Below are 22906 nucleotides of genomic sequence, written 5' to 3' on the forward strand. Positions count from 1 at the left end.
CTAACATGTTGCATCTTGAACAAACAGAGCCGTTTTCTCAGGCTATCATTGGAATTATTTTTTAATATGGGTGACTTTTTGCTATAAAATAATCCTGATGGAAGAACTGATGACATTCACAATGGAGGCTTATCAGTGCCACTGACGATTCTGTATCTAATTTTCTAGTGTTTCTCTATCCTATTTCATAATCATCCCAAATTACTACCTCTAGTCATGCTTCTCTTAACTGAACCCTGCCATTCACCATGGATAGACTGATACCCTTATTTCAACCAAGTGTCAGGAATAAACCCAATTGCTTTGATGGGAAGAATGATTCCTTTGCTTTTTATAAGTGAGTGCTTAGAACACATCCTGTATTATTAGAGAGGCCTACTTAAAAGCCACAACCATTGATTTGAATATTTAAATTCTAGAATTTGCAGCACCTTAGATAAGCTAAGGTAACTGCTTTCTACTTGATTAATGACAGCAAGAATTAAACTGCAGTAGCTGGCATATGGGAAATTGCTGAGAATGAAGAGCCCGTATTTTGGCTGACATGCTGTTTGCGGCTTTCAATTCTCCTTTTATTTCATCAAGTTCACATGAAGGAGAGAAAAGGCACTGAGTGATGTTCAGAATAGTTATGCCATGTTTCTTTTTCTTTGCTGCAGAAAAGAATAATTTCTTTTTCATTGCTTTACCTACCAATGTCTTTTCTATCTCACGTTTCATTCCTCTTCAATGACGGATGTTATGAAAGTGGCCTTTGTCATTATATGCACTGACCTCTCTTAAAAGTTTTAAGCTGTAGAGAGCTAAAGGAGCCTCCATATCACAGACAATGCCATTGCCCATTGTTTGCCTCCAACCCATCACCAACATACTGATTTTTAAAATTCATGGAAAAATAGGGAGATAAAGAGGAGGATCAAGAAAGCTGGGGTGCAAACGTGGAAAGAAACCTTACAAATAACAGTAAATCCTTTTCTGCTCCTAGAAATCTGTTTCTCTATTTCATCCTTTCAGTGATTATGGATATATTAGTAAAAGGTTCCTTCTTTCTTTTTACTCTGTGATATAGCATGATGGTTAAAACTCACGCTCTGGAGTCAAACTCCCTAGTATTTAAATCTTGGGTCTGCTACTTGTTAACTGTGTGACCTTGGCAAACTTACTTAGCCTCTCTGTGGTTCACTTTCTTTTTTTTTAATTTTTAAAATTATTTTTAATTTTATTTATTCATTTACTTATTTTATTTTGACCAGAGAGACACAGAGAGAGAGAGAGATAAAGTGAGAAAGCAAGCCACCAGGTCCAAGACTGGAACCAGGGTTGGCCATGTGGGAATGTCCAGCACCTTAACCACCATGCCATCTGCTGATCCCCTCTGTGCTTCACTTTCTTTCAATGCAAAGAGAGCATAATAATAGAATCTATCTTTCAGGGTTGCTTAGAGTATTAAGTGGATCAATAAATATGAGTTCATGGCATATTTATTGGTAGGTCGATGCATTGTGTGCTTGTTGCTAAGATTGTTATTTTGTATTAGGTGTAGTTTTTTTAAAAGTATCCATTTAATTAATTTTATTTGTTATTATTATTTTTTAATTTGATTGGACAGAGACAGAGAGAGAGAAAAGAAAAGCGAGAAAGCAAGCTGCCAGGTCTGGGACTCAAACCACGGTTGACCATGTGGGAATCCAGCACTTTTAACCACCATGGCAGCTGCTGGCCCCTGGGTGCAGATTTTTATAATAATGCTTTTGAAATAATAAAATTTCAGTTCTTTCCCCCATTTATGGAAATATGCTATATGTTAAACAATTTAAAAGAACTATGAAGAGAAAAAAAAATCTCTCTGCTGTAATCTTACTACCCAAAGGTAGTGACTATTCCCATTATTTAGTATCTTCCTGAATAACTATCAATAAGTCCATTTGTCCTTCTGTCTTTTTCCACTACCACTTTTCCTCTAGACACAGAGGAAAGCACAAAATGTATTGATAAAGAAATGTGAATTAGGAAAAGCAATAGATTAGAAAGCAGGAAGCCGGGCTCACCTTTTGCACTTCCTGGATCATTTAGGTAACAGTGGGAATCTCACTTATGATCTCTCCTCTTTTGTCCCTCCATTGAACTAGTGCAAAAGGGGAATAGCAAGAACTTTCCTTTGCCATCTTTATAAAGATGCTGAGATGCATCCATCAACTTATCAAAAGAAAACAGGTATACAGTAAGGGCAAAGTTCAAAGTAGGTGAGTATAGAACAACAAAAAGCTTAGTCTACAGAAGATGTGGTTTAACAAAATCTGAGAGGAAGCAAAAGACAGGAACTTGCCGCCCTCTCTGCTAGCTGCAGGAGCTACGGAAAGGTCTCCTGTAAATTGGGGTCGTAATGCGTTATGGTTTTTAAAGAATGTCCTCCGGTATGCATTTAGAGTAATGCCAAAGAAAGAATCCCATAATAAACATCAGTTAATTTTATCACTTTTTGTATAACCCTGTGATAAGCCAAGAGAGCTCTATGAAATTAGGATAGCTGTGCTCCTCATTTAAATTCACTCTAATGTCTTAATATGCATCTCTCCTGTGGTTATAAAACATCACCATTTTAATCTAATCTGAACCCTCAAGTATCATCTCCATACCAAGCAAATGAATGATTCATTTATTCAAAATAAAATGAATCATTCTGAAATTGGGTGATTTACATAAAAATATGAGATGTTAGCTACTGGAGCTAGGAAAATGAGGAAAATTTTGCCATTTTAATTCATTTCTGGCTATTTTGTTCCTGATCTTTTCCTTTTTGTTTTCTTTTTACAAGTCCAATTTTTTAATATTATATTTAAGAGGTATAAAATTACTCCTTCAGTTACTCCTACAAAAACACTTCCGATTTTTTCCTACCTAATGTTGAGAGACTTTTTCCGAAGTTCACTCCACTTAAAGTTCATGTTATCCAAACGTCTTTGCAACAGGACGGCATCATCAGAACCTTCCAGGGATCTCAGGATTTTTTGGCCGTTTTCATCCAGGTTGTGATAGATATCTGTGTGAGCTTCAATTTCTCCTTGGAGGTCCTATAGGACAACAGGAAGATCACATAGAGAATTACTGAACCAAAGAAACCCGGTATGAATGAGAAATTGGAAACCTGCAAAAAAGGAACTATTCATTTAACAGATATTTTAATTGCTATCTACCAAGAAGATATACCCCAAATCACTTTTCTTGCTCTGTTGTCTTTTCATGTTATTATGGAGATTGAAAATGGATAGTTTATTACGTATACTAATACTTGCCATGAGAAGTTGGAGAGTAATATATTTATAACTACAAAATGTTCAAGTTGAGTCTTCTAGTCCACAGACAAAATATATTGCTTTTTTGGAAGAGATATAAGATTCAATCCTAGGACAAAACCCCAGTGGCAATGATTTCATTACGACATGGGTAAAGTTACCTTTTTCATGTACCTAGTAATCTGTAGAGTTGGCTGTGACCATGAAAGCATGGAGATACTAGTAAACGAGGATGTACTTGGTCCATAGCGGCAGCATATGATGGGAGTCCATCATAGCAAAGAATCTTTTTGACAACACACATTATGTTCCTCTTGTTATTACAGCAGTATACGTATATTACAACATGGTACATTTATTTGTAAGGTTTCTTATTGAAAACACAGTCACATATTTAGGTCTAACAGGTGAAAAGTCCATAGGACCTTGGTAAGAGTTATGATAAACGTTTATGCATTCGACCTCATTTGTATAAACACAGATCAAGAAAAGTTATCATAGTAGAAGAATCTGACGTTTACATGGTATGTCTTCCTGTGTAACATTTTCAGCTTGAACCGGGGACTACAGCACTGATCCTGTTGCATAGCAATCTTGAGAAAACCCAGAAACTGAAAGAGCCCTGCTTTAAAATGCCAACTTTGCTTACATTCTGTTGACAGAATGAATTTTGGAGCACAGGCCTCACCAGTCAATAATAATAAACGGCCACTTTGTACTCCTCACTCAACGGTAGCCAGGCGTGTGGATGTGGGAGGGACCTCAAAGAGAGGAGGCCTGGAATATGCAACCGACAGTTTATATCAAACAGCCAACTTTTCTTATCATTTTGCCATTACGAGCCAGAAACATTATAAATTCATTTTATATATGTTTCCCTCCTTGTTCCCAGCAGAACAGTCAAAGCCAAAGGAACATTCCTTAGAGAGCTGCTGGGTACCAGCATTCCTTTCTGCCTACACAATGAATGGAGGCTTTGTACATTATCTGACTTGCTCTTAGAGATTTGTATGCTTCTGTTCAACAAGTTTAAAAATTCATTCTGAAGCTCTGAACAATTGGATTGATCTGTGTAACTAGAAAAGTTTTTTTTTTTCTCTCTCCTTTTCTCTTTCTAAAATTGAATTAAATTACTCTGCTAAAGTAAGGGGGAAAGTGGCAGCAATAATGTGTTGGAAATTCTGAAAACCTGGCTTATGTCTTCAGTCACAGACTCTTAAGATGCAGAATTCTGAATGCTCAAGAAGTGAGGTAGGTGGGGAATGAATGTCTCCTGTCACTATTTTTGGCAGCCAAAGTATCACTGATGGACTCTTAAGAGAGTTGTGGCCCATTCTCTTTGCGTGGAAGGCAGGCAGGGAATATGGATGGAATCAAATAAAATGTTAAAACAAGGAGAAATACTAAAGAAGATTGAGTTGTATCTATCTCTATCCCATCCCCAAACAGGCTTGTTTTGAAGGGTGTAGTACAGCTTTGAAGCTCACATATGTAGTAGAAAACTATCTAGTACTGGGTTTTTGCAGAATGGAATTTGGCCAAACATATATCCATTTTATGTTATTTTTTCTTTCTTAACCTATGTGGACTAATACAGCCTGCCTAATCTTGCTGCTTCTTCAGCAAAAGAGAATTGAGGTAATTTAATTAAATAAGAACAACAACAAACACTCAGCCACATTCAATTCTACATACTTTTACTTGTTTTTTACTTTATTTTTCTTTTTGTATCTGATTTGTACACTACCTAAAACTTGTCATGCAATGCACTTAGGGCATTAGGGCATGTGCATTTGCCAGAGAGACAGACAGAGAGAGAGAAAATGAGAAATCACCCTCTGGAGGAAGGCCATGCTGCAATCCCTTCTCCTCCATTGTCCTCTTCAAATCTTGAGCATGCACACACATGAGCCCGGTGTGAGTTTCAAGACACTGGGTCTAGGACTCGAACCACAGTTGACCTTGTGGGAGTCTATCGTCTTAACCACTATGTCACCTGCTGGACTCAAAGTCCAGCTTTTAGTTGTTCAAGAAAAAGCACTTTGACTAAGAGGATCAGCTTTCTGACAACATACTTATAAATGATAGTACATTTGAATTTTTATATCCTGCATTAATAATATAGACCCCAGCCCAATCACTACTTCCTTAAGATTATGTATGTTATGAAGCCATTAACACCTTTCTTGAATAAAAGAGCTCTTCTCAATCACAAATAAGACATTCACTGGCGAATTTGCTAATTTTTAACCTTGTCATGTAAGTTACACTGCAGATAAACACCTTTGTTATATCATTAACAAAGAAATTAATATAAACAAGTATTTATTAAGGACCAATTATTTGTGTAGTCTTAGCACCATGGGGAATATGAAAGGCATGCAAGTGACAGTTTCGTCTTTACTTTTTCTGAAATCTAGTGTGAACTTTTTATTTAATTTGTTTCCATTAGCAGCCAAATATTGATCAGAACTTGCTGCCAAACCTCAAAGATAGTGGAATACAATTTCTCCCTTTTGAAATGCAGAAGTGATGAAGTAGTTCTTAGGCAGTAAAGTATGCTAGTACTATTTTTCTAGGTCATGATGTCGGTTTAGAGCACCAAATGACACATGTATGGTAAAGGCCTTCATAGGTTACAAAGTACTTACAAATGTCCCACCTTAGCTACACCCTTCCTCTAGCTCTATGAAGTATGTCACATTTTCACTTTTTGCAGATGAGAGCACTAAGGCTAAGAGATGTTTAGTCAATTTGCCTAAAGTTGCATACCTAGTTAGGGTTAGAACTGGGAAATGGATCCAGTTTTCTTGACCTAGAAGATCTCGGGTGGTCTATCCATTTGCTGTAAGCATTAGATGCAATACATAGTAGTTACTGAAGTGGAACAAGGATACTATTTGTAAGTGGGAAAAAAATGACCATGGAGGCAAAGCACACTGATAGACAATATTACTGATTTTGATAAAACATTTTTTTGAGAGGTTTTTGCTATAGGGTGCATGTGCTTGCCAGAAAGACAGAGAGAGACAGAGAGACAGAAAGCGAAAAATCACCCCCCGGGAGAATGACCACTCCGCAATCTCTTGTCCTCCATTCTCCTCTCGGGATCTTGGGCATGCACGCACACACGCCCAGCGTGTTTTAAGCCACCAGGTCTGCGACTCGAACTGTGGTCGACTACATGGGAGTCCAGCGACATAGCCATTACGCTAACTGCTGGTCCCGAAACATTAACCCACATGGACTTATCTGATCTGAAGGAAAAATGAAAGCCTGCCTTCCCTTTCCACTTCCCATTTTGCAACAGGGCACCTGGGATCACCTGTGAGCAAAAAGTGATTACACTGAAAATGTCTCTTTACTACAAAATATCCCTGCTGCCAGAAGAGCAATTCTCCTTGGTAATTTATCCCTTTGCATAAGGACTATGTGAATGAACAATGAGCTACACCAAGTGATAACTTGACTCATCACCATAAATACAGCTTGAGCATCTTCCTTTGGGATAGATGGCTGGTGGAGAATCTCCTGAACACCAAAACTCAGGTAGGTTGCTCTAAAAAGGAGGTGAATATCAGTGTGGAACACAAGACTCTCTTTAAAGGCTGGCATACTTTAGTGGAGATTTTTCAGTGCAATTGTGTATTTATGGTGATGAGTATTTGTATGGCTTTCTTAATATGGAAACTGTTAAACAGATCTGCAGCAGTAGATGGAGATACAATCAATAGAAGAGAGAACACATGATCATAGAGAAAGTCCATGTGAATGGAAAAATAATATGTGCCCTTTCTGGAAGAAACATATAGCCTAAAGTCCTGTCCAAGTATGGAGCAAAGTTCAGCTGTATCAAGAAAGTTCAGATATAAGATGAGCAATATGTTTATAGTGTAGTGGTTTCAGAAGTAGCGAGTATCCTGGTTCTTGGAGGGCTTTTACAAATCTTTCTTCTCTGAGAATCTAGCCTATTTCTGCTGTAAGTCTTCTTTCTCAACCTCCAGGGAAAACTCATAGCAAAGTACAGTTAAATAGACATAGGTTTGATGCTCGCCCTTTTCTTTCTTTTACTTTCTGTGTAACTCTGAAAACTCTTTAATCTCTTTGGCTTTACTAATATATTAAATAATAAAATCTACCTGCTGGGTTGTTTTGAATATTACATAGGGTACTTTTTTTGTAAAATACTTTGAACAGCATTCAGAACACAACAAATATTTAATAAATAATAACTAATATAAGGCATACTACTATATGAGAATCCATGTGGAAAACAAGTGATAGAAATAGACTTCATGAAGTCATGACACTTTGCTTCAGTTTTGATGGATGAATAGGACTCTGAAAGGTGGAGAGAAGAAGATATTCCAGGTGGGAAGAACAGCATGGAAATGGCACAAAGATGAAATGAGTTTGGCTTATGAGCAGAAACAATGAATTGCACAACCTGATTGAAATGGATGATGAGTATTAGAGAGAAATAGGTAGAATGCCATCTAGTTCCTTAAGCTAAGTAGGATAAAAACCTTATTTTAGGAAGACACTGAGAATAAAAATTTATGGAGAAAAGTAAAAATTACTTGAATATTAAATTTATATTATCTCATTTGACAAGAATCATCTAAGGTATTCATAAGTAAGAAGAAAATTGGGGGAGAATACAAAAATTTACAAAATTTCTACTAGATGAAAAATAAATAAAGGAGATTCCAAGAACTGGTACCATATCTCTTTTTCTTTGTTTTTCAAACAAATAGTTGTGATATTATTTCAAAACATCAAAGATAATATTATTCACATATTTTCTGTGCATATAAAATTTTGTATTTAAATAAGAGCTCAGAAAACAAATAATTAAGGTTTTTGACATGTTGGAGAGAGAGAGACAGAGAGAGAGAGAGAGAGAGACAGTGAGAAGGAAAGTGAGAAATCATCCCCCAGGGTATGGCCATACAGGGAGATGGCCACACCACAACTGATTCTCCTCCATTCTCTTCCTTGATTTTGGGCATACACACACATGTGCCCGGTGTGATTTTCAAGCCACCAGGTTCAGGACTTGAACCACAGTTGGCCATGTGGGAGTCCAGCGTCTTACCCACCATGCCATCTACTGGCCCTTGGCTCAGTAAATTATATAGCCAATATGGAAAACAATGTAGAGGTTACTCAGGAAACTAAATAGAATGACCATACAATACAGTAATCCCATTTGAAGTTATATAACTAAAAGAATTGAAGTAAATATACTGAAGAGATAGCTGCTCTCCCATGTTCATCTCAGCATTATTCATCATAGTGAAGATATGGAAAGAACCAAAGTGTCCATCATCAGATGCTTAGATAAAGGAAATGAGGTATGCATACACAATGGAATACATTCAGCAATAAGGAGGAAATCCCTTCATTTTAGAAAACATGGATGAATCTGGAGGACATTATGCTGAGTGAGATAAGCCAGGCACAGAAAGATAAATAGTACGTGGTCTCCCATGTGGAATCTGAAAAAGTCAAATTCGTAGCTATTGAGGGTAGAATGGTGATTCCCAGGGGCAGAGTCAGGGGCAGGTGGCAGGGAAGAGGAAAAGGGGGATATTGAACTAAGGGTACAAAGTTTCACTTAGAAGGAGTCAGTTTTAGGGCTCTATTGCACAGAATGATAACTGACATATTTCAAAATTGCAAAAAGAGAGTTTCAATGCTTTTACCACAAGAAAATAAGCATATGAAATGATGAATCTATTAGTCTGATGTGATCATCACACATTAAAAACATATCAAAACATGACATTATACCTACAAACATATACAGTTATACTTTGCAAATTAAATAAATTGTAAAAAAGTTAAAATTTAAGAACTTGACAATTAAAAGTTTTGCTATTTTAGAATATAACTGAGAAGAAAACAAACAAAAAGATGTAGATTGAATAAAAAAAAAAATCTCCCTAAAGATGTCTTTAAGAGATACCATCCCTAATCTTTTTTTTTTTTTTTTTTTTTGAAAGCAGTTAGTATGAGAATAAATATCAGAACATTAGATCTTCTTTACTGATAATTTTTACCTAATTCTAGTAAGTTTTATAGGGGGAAAAGAGGGCCAATCTAACTTCCAAGAAATTAAAACATCAAAAATAGAAGATACAAAATAATAAAGATATGCTTGTGGGCTACATTGAAAATAGCTAAAGTTAACACATGACAGAAAATCAGAAAGTGTGAAGGAGCCATAATTGGTCCAGCAAGTGGCATGGGGGTTAAGGTGCTGGACTCCCACATGGTAGACTGTGGTTCAAGACTCAGACCTGGCAGCTTGAAAATCACACTGGAATGTGTGCATGCATGCTCAAAATCCCAAGACGCAAATGGAGAAGGGACTGTGGCATGGATACCTCCCAGCAGAGGGGTGATTTTTCACTTTCCCTCTCACTGTCCCTGTTTCTCTCTGGTAAGCATATGTGACCTATGGTGAAAACCTTAAAAATAGTAAGAAAAAAGGAAGGGACCCCGAGCACTCATTTTTGACCAGTGTCACATGGTGTGGAGAGTAATAGCCCTACATGTACTAGTGACCCTTGAAGGCATCACCTCACTTATAGCAAAGCAAAATAATGATAAGATTGCTGATCCTCAGCCAGAGAAAGCAGATTTATGTTCAATAACCTCTGATAAGAAGAGAACAGTAAAATATTTTATGATTTTTATATTTTATATTTTTGCAAAATATTTAAATGACTGTATTCAACACAGTTGTTTTGAAAAGTATTACACTTTTTTTTTTTGAGAGGTTTTTGCTCTAGGGCATGTGCACTCACCAGAAAGACAGGGAGCGATAGAGAGACAGAAAGCGAGAAGTCATCCCCCAGGGGGGATGGCCACGCCGTAATCCCTTCTCCTCCATTCTCCTCTCAGGATCTTGGGCACACATGCACACACACCCGGCGTGAGTTTAATTCACTGGGTCTGGGACGCGAACCATGGTCGACTATGTGGGAGTCCAGCGACATAGCCATTATGCCAACTGCTGGTCCCGAGATATAACTTTTAAGAAGTGAAACAAAGGGAAAACAAACATATAAAGGTAGAACTCTTTCTTTCTTTTTTTTTTGAGAGGTTTTTGCTATAGGGTGCGTGCGCTCGCCAGACAGACAGAGAGAGACATAGACACAGAAAGCGAGAAATCACCCCCCAGGGGGGATGGCCACGCCGCAACCCCTTCTCTCCTCTCGGGATCTTGGGCACGCACGCACACGCGCCCGACGTGAGTTTTAAGCCACCGGGTCCGGGACGCGAACCGCGGTCGATTATGTGGGAGTCCAGCGACATAGCCATTATGCTAACTGCTGGTTCTAGAAAGTAGAACTCTTTTAGCTTGGTTATCCAAAATGACTCATTAAACATGGACTCTAAATTGCTGAGGTTTCAGAAATACACATGCACACATACATATACATACACAAAGACATTCCTTTATGAGAACAAAAGAACAGAAATGGAAAGTGAATCTTCTGAAACTTGTAAAGCAACCTAAGAATAAAAAGCACCGTTTTACATCATTTTGTATGTCTGACATTTGCCTTTTTTTTCCCAATAATTCATTTTCATTGCGTGTTACAAAAGAAACAGCATGTTATCAATGAGAAGTTAACACTAGTGAAACAAAACAAAAGTATCCTTGTTCATGGATTTTTTTGAGAAGTACCCATATAAAGAAATCAGACTCATAATCTTGGCCTTATAAAGACTCTAACTCCTAGAGGTTCCTAACTAGCTCAGGAAATGCAGTTGGGCACAGAATCACAAGACAGTATGACTTTTTATTGTTGTTTCCTATTCTATATGTGGCCATTGAGATCCTTATAAAAGCAGCAGAGTTGTCATCCCAAGAGAAACAAGAGTTAATTTGAAGACTGCTGTTTGGCTTGGAGCCTGGTTGCTCTAGGTAGATAAGGAGTGTGTTTTCAGGTCGACTGGATCGCAATGCATCTTAAACGAGCAGCTATGGATTTAGGAGTCCACAGGCTTTGCTTTAAAAATGGCTGTTATTAAAGTCCTCAGAGACTATTATCCTGCAGGGTTTGTTGTTTTTACTTTCATATCTCATTCGAAAATTCTCACACTTAAGCACTAGAACAGCAGAGAGAAGGGATATGCTCTCCTGCCTCAGTACATTCCCAGGTGCAAAGCTTTATTTCAAAATCTAATCTTTAAAAATGCCTGGCCTAGGGTGGATTACCCCCGGAGGAAACCGAGCAAAATCCCATTTGTCAGACCGCCTTAAGCAATCCCAAACTCTACTAACATGTGATCTTTTCTCTCCTTGACTGACCCTCTGGTTTACTGGAGTCTCACAATTACTTTACTAAATTGAAGAGCACATTTAAGATATCTCAGATTATAAATGAGTAAGATGAAAGATATCTTTTGTGCATCTTCTTTGCTCTATTATTTTTGCCATAACAGTGCACAAATGCTCTGCATATTTACTCATCACAGAAAACATGCATTGAGTACTTATTGCACGTCCAAGATTTTTCCAGGGCTTCTGAAACTTGTAAAGCAACCTAAGAATAAAAAGCACGGGCTTACATTTTGTATGTTTGACATTTGCCTTTTTTTTTTCAATAATTCATTTTCATTGCATGTTACAAAAGAATCAGCATGTTATAAATGAGAAGTTAAAACTAGTGAAACAAACAAAAGTATCTTTGCTAATGGATTTTTTTGAGAGGATTTTTCTTATTGAGCACGTACGCTCGCCAGAAAGAGAGACAGAGAGATAGAAAGCAAGAAATCACCCCCCAGAGGGGATTTTTAAGAAGTACCCATATCTAGAAATGAGACTCACAGTCTTGGCCTTATAAAGACTCTAATCTAACCACTGGCAGTTAGATAATAGAACACAGATAACGGAAGATGATGTAGTCCTACTCTTTACATTTCATTCCCCCCTTTTTTCCTTCTCACTCTCCCTTCCCTTCTTCCACTAGTACTTATTCTATTAGGAGTCAGTTCTACCAAAACAACAAATTTCTATCCTCTTAGAGTTTACATATAGTAAAAAGGTGGGGAAGAACTATGGTAAACAAATAAATATGCAATAAAATAAGAAAATGCTCTGAAGGTAACACATGGCAGATTGTGAAAAGAATAATGGTACACATGTGGTGGCAATGGGGTACTTTTTGGTTATGGTGATCAAGAAAGGCCTATATGAGAAGGTCCAATATCACCTGAGACTTGAAGGATATGAAGCTACCAGTTCTAGGAAGATCCAAGGCCAACAGAATTCCTCCCAAATAAAAGGTGGGTGTGTGGTGGAGGAAGGGGTTGCCCCAGCTCTATGGAAAGAAAGGTCTTGGCTAGAATTTTCTAAGTAAGAAAAGAAATGTGGCTAGGGATGAGGTAGGAGAACCTTCAGATAATGTGGGACCTTAAAGTCCCGTGGTGTGAAGTTCAAATCTTATTTCAAGTACAGTAGGAAGCAATTGAAGCATCCAAAGGGTGGCAGTGGCATGATTTGATTTAGGCTTTCAAACGTCACTATATTGCTATGTGGAAATTAAAGATGGCAAGAGAGCAAACAAGAAAGCCAGTTAGAAGAGGAGGTCTCTAATCTGGGCAAGAGATAATGGTGGCCAGGATTAGGGCAACTGCAGAAGGAGATGAGTGGACCTACGAGAGAGAAATATATTTAAGTTTTAACTTACTTACTAGTTTTAGGAACTTGGGGAAATTATAAAATATTTCAAAGCCTATTTTTATCATCCATAAATGGGTCTAATCATTTTTATCTTGTAAGATTTTGGCAATAATTAGATATGCTAATGTGGCTAAAAAATCAAAATACCTAACCCAATGTCTGACCTATTCTAAGTCTTCATTAAACTGCTGTCCCTCTGGTCTCCTCTCACTTTCTCCCATGTATACAAGCCTGCTAGCAGAGAAGACAGGAGACCATTCTAAGGAAAACAAATACTGAATGGGAGCCAGAGTTGTAGGCAGGAGCTAAGAGTTATTAGGAGGGTCAATAGATGACATTCGAAAGTTACTGAGTAGTCATTGAGAGCTCTGGATGAATAGTGGTGATTATATCTGATTCTATTAGGATAAGATATCACTGGAGCTTCCTGTGTAAAGGTGTGACATAATAAAAAGAATATTTGGGAATTATTATTGAGAGGGAAGGGTGAATGGCAGTAGGTTGAGAATGGAAGCAGGAACTCTAGCTGATAGGCAACCCCAGTGTTTAAGGATCCAACAAAGCGGTGTCCACAGAAACAGGGAGGAGGAATGTTACCATCATTGTGTGCTCACGAGTTACAGAAATAGCTGCATGTGTGACTCACTTTCATCCTTTTCTTGCCCTGCCTTTGGAAGGCAGAACTCAGGAAAGTGATAACTACTTACCAAAACATTTTAAAGTCAGAAATCTGAAGTTTTGTTTCTCTAAGAATAAGACAAACATTACATATGCTCTGTTTCAAACACACACACATCTACTTAGCTTGGTGCCAAATTAATTCCAATAATAAGACCATTGACACTAATGACAGGGGCATTGATGCCAAAGCTTCATATGGGCACAGGTGATTCTCCTACCTAAAATATACCCTGTTAGATATCCCAGAAGTAAAGCGAGTTCTACAGGAAATGATCTCTTGAGAAAGGGTGGGCAAAGAAACAATGTTTCTGCTTTGGCTAGGTTTCAAAAGTGAGATTCCATGGACCCAGCAGGGAACCAATTTTGATATCCATTTGGCTCAGCATGTAAAGTTTTAAAAGAAAATGGTATGCCTTCATCATATTGATGTTCGAAGATAAATTAGCCCTAAGACAGGCTGAGTTTTCTTTTTACATACTATATTTAAAATCCATATGAAAGACTTATACTGTACTGCAATATTATTTGAGATATTGCTATACTGCTTCAGTGCCCATAATTGGGTGAGCATTTCCTGAATGAGCCATCCTTCAGAAGAGCATTGCTGATGGTAGTCTTGAAAGGGCATCACATGAAACTCTAGATCGTATATTTAAATCTTAGAGACAAGCACAGACACAAAGTCTTACAATGTTGAAGGTACTTTTGGCTCTGCATTATAGCTTATGTATATGAATTGGTCTGTTTGAAGATAATTATCCTTATCTGGGACAGACCAGATGGATCTTTCCAGCATTAAAACATATTTATTATTATTGAACAACATTGAGGGGTGGGAGTAGGGATGGGGGATTAAATGGCAAGAAACTAATACTAAATAAACACTGTTATAAATCCCTTACACTGTCTCTACAGAGTAGGCCTTCATAACCTCCAATAGAGGAAATCAGGATTGAGAGAAATTAAGTAACTTGTCCAAATCTGCTGTTACGTGGCAGACGTGTGATGAGAACGCAGATCTGTCTGAATTTGTGTTATTTTGACTCCCCTTCCTTCCCCACACATCAAATATAAAGCAAGTGGCTTCTGACTTAGGCTACATGTAACACAGTAACATAATTAACTTAGCAAGGTACTTGAGAGATATTTGGTTTGAGAGATTTATGATGATGCTTGGAGAGGATGGCTAACAACTGAATTATTTTCCAGTTAGGTGTGAATGCTATTATTCCTCCTCTGTCATTTCAGAACTAATATTGTTGATGATTTTGAATGGCTCTAATGAACAGACTACATTTCTATTCTTAAAATAGGCAACTCTCTTCCCATGGCCCAGTATGAATCTGGTTATATTTATCTGTGGAATTTGTCTATATTATATATAGAATTAAAAGTTAGAAACACTCTTATTTCTGAATTCTCTTTGTCACCATTTATTTTCCTCTAGAGAATTACTGTAGTTCAAAATTGTATATTAGAAATAAGCAATTAGTTGATGTCAAGTCTCATCTTATCCCAACAGCAATATGTAAGAAGAAGGCAAGAATATATGGCAAAGTGCCATAATTATTTTTGATAATACACTAGAAATCATAACAGCCATGTAGTTAATTTCCTCTGACTTGTTTTAATTATAAAGGTTTTAAATGCAAAACAACAACTTTATTCCATCCCCCATCCCCCAGGAAAAAAACCTCATAATACCCTGTATAATCACAAAACAATCCTACATTGAGGCAATTGTTTAGAATAGGTTAATGATGTGAACAGTCTAAGCTATTTCTATTTATTCACTTTAAATAGTAGGGAAATTTCCAAAATAATAACCAATACACACATCAAACACAACTATATTCATTTGTAGGTACTGTTTGGCCTAAAGCTTAGAGAAATTAACTGCAAAATCATTTTGAGATATGTGTAAGTTTTGAATGTTAAAGAAGGTTCTAGTACCATGATATTAACTAAAGTCCTGCTGATATAATTCCATCTGACTCCCTGGTGTCCTTTGATGAGTTAATTTCTGTCTACTACCAAGTAGAGCAAATCACTTCTGGAGAATGTAATGCTTTTATTGTTTGCCTAAGGAGTTACTTCACCTCTATTAGGTTTTCTGCTCTCATGGTAAAGGGTGAGTGGTGATAGAGAGAAAGCAAAGTTGTTCTTTTTTCACCACATGAGACAAAGGAGAAAGAAGGGATATGGATGTGGACATTAAAGTCAAGGTAGGCCACATTGGCTATGTTGTATCTGCCAAAGGACATACATTGTAAAAAGAAGGGAATGGGTAATATGCTAAGGGAGATTTCTTCATCTTTAGAATCCACCCTGTTCACTGTGCCCAGAAAACTGTTCATGAGTTTTCCATTGTATTCCCACTAGTCCTTCCCAAAGCATTCAGTTCAATTCAGAATATCCCAGAGACCCTTGGACCATCTTTGTGAAGCAGGACCAGGACATTATTGGTATTTAGCCATTGAGATGATGCTCCTTTCATCTAAGAAGGAGATTTGGAAATCTGTCCTTAGAGAGGAAGGTTTGGGAAATCTTTGGCCTTTCCATGTCCATAACATAAAGTATGTCTTTTTTAATAAAGAACTATAATGGAGAAGGGAATGTCTTTACAGATTACTTTATATCATAAGAACTTTTACCTGGGAGCTACATTGCAGTATCTGTTAAAGAACAGTAGAAACCAGGCCAGTCCCATAGCACAGTCAGTGAGCACAGTGCATAGTAGCCTGATCCTACATGGCTAACTGCAGTTCAAATCCTGGCCCAAGTAGCTTGAAAGACATGTTAGGCACTTGTGTATACATGCCCAAAATCCTTAAGGAAGAGAAGAATGACATAAAAGGGATTGCATTGTGACCACACCTCACTAGGGTAAGGGGGTGCTTTTACTTTTTTATCTCTTTCGGGCAAGCACATGTATTTTCTTACAATTAATAAAAACAAAGAAAAACAGTAAAAATCTGATTCACAGTGCCCTCAGTAAAAAAGGAGAAACTATATTTTTATGTCATCAGTATTGTTGACCTTGAATATAAATGAGGAAACTTGGTGGTGACCGAGAAAGAGAAGTGGTAACAAAGTCACGGTTGTAATATTTCACCACCGACAAATATTCTGATCTACTCTTCTTAGACAGAGGTAGGAGAACTGTAGCAGTGTCAAGAATTTTTTCTTGAGTTTGTGAGATGGTTTTAAGTTGAGCAGAAAAAAAAAAAACTCACCAACAGAAGACTGAAAAATCAATTTAATAATAGCGCATAATTTTTAATGTTATCCTAAGTAGAGAATAAAGGGACTTTCTGAAAAGTTATTCTACCTGGTTCTGTCAGAGTTTCTGTTCCTTTCACTCTTTGACTAATTGATTCATTTTCTTTTGGTGGGCTGGAAGAACCATGAGGATCCTTCTCAATTTTGATCAAAAATACCCTCAAAACTACAAAATGTAACTTTTTATTTCAAGGGTCCCACAGACTCCTGAAAAAGTTATAAGCAAATAAACAAACCAAATAATGTGTTAAAATAAAACATAGCCCTCTGAGCAATCAACCTGGCCCCTAAGACCTGCCAATGCTATCACACGAGTGATTATATTTGAGCAGGGCATTGAGGGATGAGTAGGAGCTTACCAAAGAATTGAGAAATTGAAATTTCAAGCAGAGGGAAGAGCATGAGTAACACTAAAGATGACATAAGAATACACATCAGAACTGAGTAAGTTCTATGAAGCTGAAGGCAAAGTTGAATGGGAGGGAGGGGGTTAAGAAAGGGGATGGTGAAATAAAAATGTGTGTGTGTGTGTGTGTGTGTGTATAAAGGATTGGCTGGATTATGTAGGAACTTATAGTCTAAACTAAGGATTTAGGTCTTAGCCTATGAAGAAGTTAAATCTGTTTAAGATGTATCTTTTGATAACATCCTCTGTTGGCAGTGAAAAGGTATATTAAGAGGCAAGAACACCAGAGGCTGGGAGAAGAGCTAAAAGGATGTGAAAATAGTGTGAGCAAGAGAAAATGGTGATCTCAAATAAGGTGATAGACATGGGATAGGAAAAAAGAATATTTTTAAGAGAGCACAAATACAATATTAAGATTGAGTACAAGGATAATAAAAAGGGAGGCAGGATGGATTTCCAGCTTTGAGAAGATGGAAGGTGATACCATTGACCCATGATTAAAGTGTTGTCTCTCTAAGGATACACGAGTGGTTTTAAATAAAATTGTGAAGAGTTAGTGATAGGGCATGGAAGAAAAAGTGATGCTGTCCTTTTTGTGAAGGCAAAAGGCACGTCCTTCACTCATAGACATGGTGGACTGAAGTAAAGAGGAGCCTGGCACAGAGTCAGGCAGTCTGTTTTTGTTTGTTTGTTGGTTGGTTTTTCCTTTTTCTCTCAGGCATCTGTTTTCTCTGTCACCGCACTCATATGTGCTTATAAATATGAACTTGCATCATATACTGGCAGTTTGTCTGGCACAACAGTTTTCAAACTTGACTGAGGATGAGAATCACCTGGAAGGCTTGTTAAAACATAGGCTGCTGGGACCAGCAGATGGCATGATGGTTACATCTCTGGACTCCCATGTAGTTGACTGTGGTTTGAGCCCTGGATCCAGTGGCTTAAAACCCCTGGTGGGCGCATGGGCGTGTGTGCCCAAAGTCCCAAGAGGAGAATGGAGAAGAAGGGATTGCAGCATGGCCATGCCCTCTGTAGGGTGATTTCTCACTTTCTATCTCTCTCTGGCAAGTTCACATGCTCTATAGAATAAATCTCTCTCTCTTAACAAACAAACAAACAGAACACACATGCACATGCACTATAGCAGAAATCTCTCTTTCTAAAAAACAGACAGAACACACACACACATCCACACACAACATAGGCTGCTGCTGGGCTCCAAGCTTTGAAGTAATGATTTTGTAGGTCTGAGGTAGAATTAGCATTTCTTACAAGTTTCCAGTTGCTTTTTAAGAAAGGATTTTTTCCATCGGTTGTGTACACTTGCCAGAGAGAGGGAAAGTGAGAAATCATCCCCCCCTTGGGGTTGGGGGAGATGACCTGCAATCCCTTCTCTATTTTCCTCCTGGGATTTTGAGTATGCACGCACATGTACCTGACGTGATTTTCAAGTCACCAGGTCTGGGATTGAAACTGTGATTGGCCATGTGGGAGTCCAGTGCCTTAACTACCATGCCACCTGCTGGCCCCCTTCCAGGTGATTTTAATACTATTAGTCTATAAATTCCACTTTGAGAATAAGGTACTATCTAAGATAATGAATGCCTTTGTGAAAATGATGGAGCTTTCCCTTAGAAACCTGTACAAATATGCATAAACACAAAATATGGCCTACTCTTTCATGAACTTCCAAGACTCTTGAAGTTAGCATGGAGAAACTAGCCTATGAACAGTTATTTCCGTCTCTGTCCTCAGAAAATAAAATGAATGAATGAAGACAATGTATCCTTCAAGTATAATTTTAATAAAAATGTCTCAGGAAGAAGAACACATTGGAAAATGTCACCAAAATGTGATTCTGTTTATTTAATACATCTTGGAATCACAGTGATCCTAAGCACAAAATGACCAGATTTGGGGAAGAAGCCATATCAAAGGATAGTTCATAGATATGACAAGAAAATTCCTCTCTCCAGCCACGTTCAAGTACCCTAGACCTTTTTTTCCTGTTGACCTGCCATCTGCTTTGGAAATAGCAAATAGAAGAGTGGTGGGTGGATAACCATGGAGAAAAAGGATGCATCTGGCCAGGGGCCTGCCTGTGGAAGGGCAAGGCAGTTTGCACTGTGGGGAAAAGTATAGCTAGGACCCCAGGCTCTCTGTCTGGTAGCCCAGTGAAACAGGGCAAGATCAAAGAAAGAGATAATTAGGAATGTGCTTAAATGCAAGCTTCAAATCAGCTGAGCTGCACAAAGATACGAGACAATCCCTGTTGTAGAGAAAAGAACATTTTGACTTTACCCTAAGTATCCTCCTTATGTGCCTTCCATAACCCAGCAGTAGAGATATTTTTAAATGACCCTGAAAAAGAAAGCAGAGGTGTTCTTTATTTCATGAAAAGAAAGCCATCTTTCATTTAAAGAACCTTAGGCCTGCTCTGCATGCATGGAGTTAGGAACATGAGGCCAATATTGTATTATTCATTTTGGCAACTATAAATTCAAATGATGGCTCGGAGGTTGGGAAGAAAAAGACCCACTGAGCTAGAGAGCTGAATGCTTCCTTCAGTTTATCAAAGGATGGAGAGTGCTATAAGGCAAAAGCGCCTGTAATAATCTAGGGAAAATGCATCTCTCAATCAACAAAGATTTTCATTATTGTATGCGCTGGTTTCTTTTTATATATATATTTGGTCCATTTGTTCATGAATTTGGTGTTTTTGTAGTGGTTGTCTATTTATTTATTTTTATTTATATTTAATCACTGTATATTTTTATAGCATACAAAAACATGCACTGTTTTGCCTAGAAAATGCTGTCTGGTGATCATGTTTTAGCTGCTGATTCATCTCCACTGTCTTAATTCTTCTCAGCAAACTTTTATTGGGTCTTATCCTAGGCACATTTACAGAGCAATTTCCATAGTGATAAAAACTCTTCAAGTGAGATTTAAAATGTAATTAAAGGGCAGGTTTGATGTGGTAAAGGTATTGTTGTGCAGTGGCCATACATCATCATGCCTAGTGTCCTCATTCAACGAGCCTATGGCATGACCCCAATTTCCCTCTGGTAAGATTACATGTCCTTGTTTCATGCTAATGGCTTTATTTGGCAAAAAATCAAAGTAGATAAAACAGCCTCTCTATTGGAGAGATAAGTCCATGAACAGGAGTTAGCCTTTCATACCCTTCCCCCTTCCTTCTCTATCTTAGACTTCAGAGGCTACAGGAAACTCCTTGAGCACAGAATTGAACACTCACAAACTGACAGGTGAAAGCTGAACGGATCTGCTTGCCCCAGGAAACTGAGCTCTGTAAATCCTGGGGCCTATTCTTATGGTTTTAAGTGAGATTGCTAGAAAAGTGGAAACTACAGGTTACAGCTCCCTGAATGGATGAATGCTTTCTCCTGGAAAACAGCCTGGTGCCCGAGAAAGCAAGAAAATATTCCTTGGGCAGTCAATTTTTGAAACCTCAAAAGTAGCTAAGTCTATTCTTCACTGTAAAATCAATAGAAGATTTTAAGCTTTGGAATTTCCACAACCTCAAAATATCTTGCCTACCCAGGGCCTCGATCATGATACTCACCAAATGATATGAGCTGATTTTTCACTTTGCTGTCGATTTAAATATATCACAGATAATCATATAATATGGTAGCAAACTCATGTTTTTTAACACACAGAACAAATGAAATCATTGAAAAGATCAAATTTCAGGTCTAGAATCATAGTTAGATGATAGATTCCAAAGCACTTAGAAGAGGATTTGAGACTTTTAAATGCCATATGTTCGTTACCTTCTATTTAAGATGTAACATGATAATATTCACAGAGAAACACGATGTCATATATAAAGTTTGAGTTACACAGAACATTGAAAGTTCCCACTAATTTTTTTTCCTGTGTGTCTCTCTTTGCCTAAATGAAATATTCTGTCTAGCACACTTTGACTATGATATCAAATTTATCCCTGTGATGCTGAGAGTTACAAAATAACTCATGCATTAAAAAATATCATTAAATGTTGAAAATTCAATTATAATTAGTAAAAGTCATCTGAGGGTCTCTGCTGATGCCGACAAACTCTCATCAAATAGCTATTGTGCCTTTTAAGTACAATAATGTTTTTTATAGGCATGTGGAAGGCACTTGGGAAAATAATATACACTTTCAAAAAGAAAATGAGTCTACCATGTCACTCAAATAAAAGCCATTTTGAAATCTGCTGTATCCCAGAAAAGCATACAAGTGAATACGCAACCTTCATTTTGCTTGTCAAAGGTGCAATGCTACCTTTATTTTGCTCTTATGGCAAATAGTACGTGGAAAGTTTGATTTCACTGGAACAATATCTTCTTTTAGCTCAGTAACCCTCCACAACCCTTGTATCAAAGTTTCTGCCAAAACATTCCCCTACTTCCCACTCTCAGTAGCAGAGATACAGGGATTGAAGAGACAGCACCATTCTCAGTAGGACCGTTTGCTTATATTCCCTCAGTCAGCCAAGCTTCCCTTGTCTAATTTCATTGCCATGGGAAGTCCTCCAGCATAACTTGGGAGAGCAGCTCCCTCTATTACTTCTCCCAACATCCCACTGCTTCCAATTGCTACTGATTTCCTGTTATGATCAACAGCCTAGAAACTTGAACTACCCAACTGTTTTAAATGCAGATGAGAGAATCTGACAGAAAGTGGGGAACAAAAAACTGCTTCTGTTTTTCTGAAGGGGGGCATTGTGGTTCTATGACTATTTTTCATTAGCCTTGACTTCTTGGAGAGGCAGTATTTCTCTTCACATTTAGGTTAACAGTTATTTTCCCTAACCAGTTAACTAGCATGGTACATACAAAGCCAGCATTTGTCCTTTTGAAAGCTTTACTCAAGAAAGAAGTATAAACAATTCCCTGACTTACAAAGAGCCCTCTAACCAAACATTCTTTGCAAGTCAGTGGTTGAGAATCCAAAATTCAAATTTCCACAAAGCAATAGTCATCTACATACCTGAGGTCAGCCTGGAGTATATATAGCTATTTGACCTATGACATGGCTGATGTATGTCTTTCTGATAACATTACTTTGGGTTATGTGCTTTGGGAAGTAAGCATCTTTGGAGGTACAAAAAGGAGAAGTATATAAAAGGAAAATAATTCTTTTGTGTTATGCATAACAGTAAGCAAAGGAAATCTGAATGGATATTTGCCCATCCCTTCCACATTCTGGTACCAATCTTTTCTAGTTCCAAAGTCCCTGATATTGTAATCATCCTTTGCTTTTATCTGTTGAAAACCTGATTCCCAGAGTATAGACTGATCACTTTCACATTCTGGAAAATTTTTACATTTTAAGAAGAGATGGTTGAGTTAAACCTAAGTACTTACAGACTGGTAGGATTTCAGAGCACATAAAAATGCAGAGTAAAAATATTCAGGTAGTAGCAAAAGTGTCTGGGGACAGATGGCTTCAGCCATTGTTCACAGGAAATATACTTTAGTTAATACTCTGAATTGGCTTGTTTGAACATACTCATCCTCCTTCTAGTTG

The 22906-nt window shown here is 37.7% G+C and overlaps 1 protein-coding gene across 1 annotated transcript in view; it reads right to left on the reverse strand.

Annotated features, from left to right (window-relative positions):
* The window catches only part of DMD (dystrophin), a 1496890-nt gene that overhangs the window by 449834 nt on the left and 1024150 nt on the right, over nucleotides 1–22906 (reverse strand). Inside the window, exon 26 of the mRNA XM_027775723.1 lies at nucleotides 2899–3071. Coding sequence (XP_027631524.1) covers nucleotides 2899–3071 — 173 coding nt within the window. The remainder of the gene's footprint in view (nucleotides 1–2898; nucleotides 3072–22906) is intronic.

Source organism: Tupaia chinensis, unplaced genomic scaffold (assembly GCF_000334495.1).
Source record: "Tupaia chinensis unplaced genomic scaffold, TupChi_1.0 Scaffold000600_1, whole genome shotgun sequence".
Classification (NCBI taxonomy): Eukaryota; Metazoa; Chordata; class Mammalia; order Scandentia; family Tupaiidae; genus Tupaia; species Tupaia belangeri.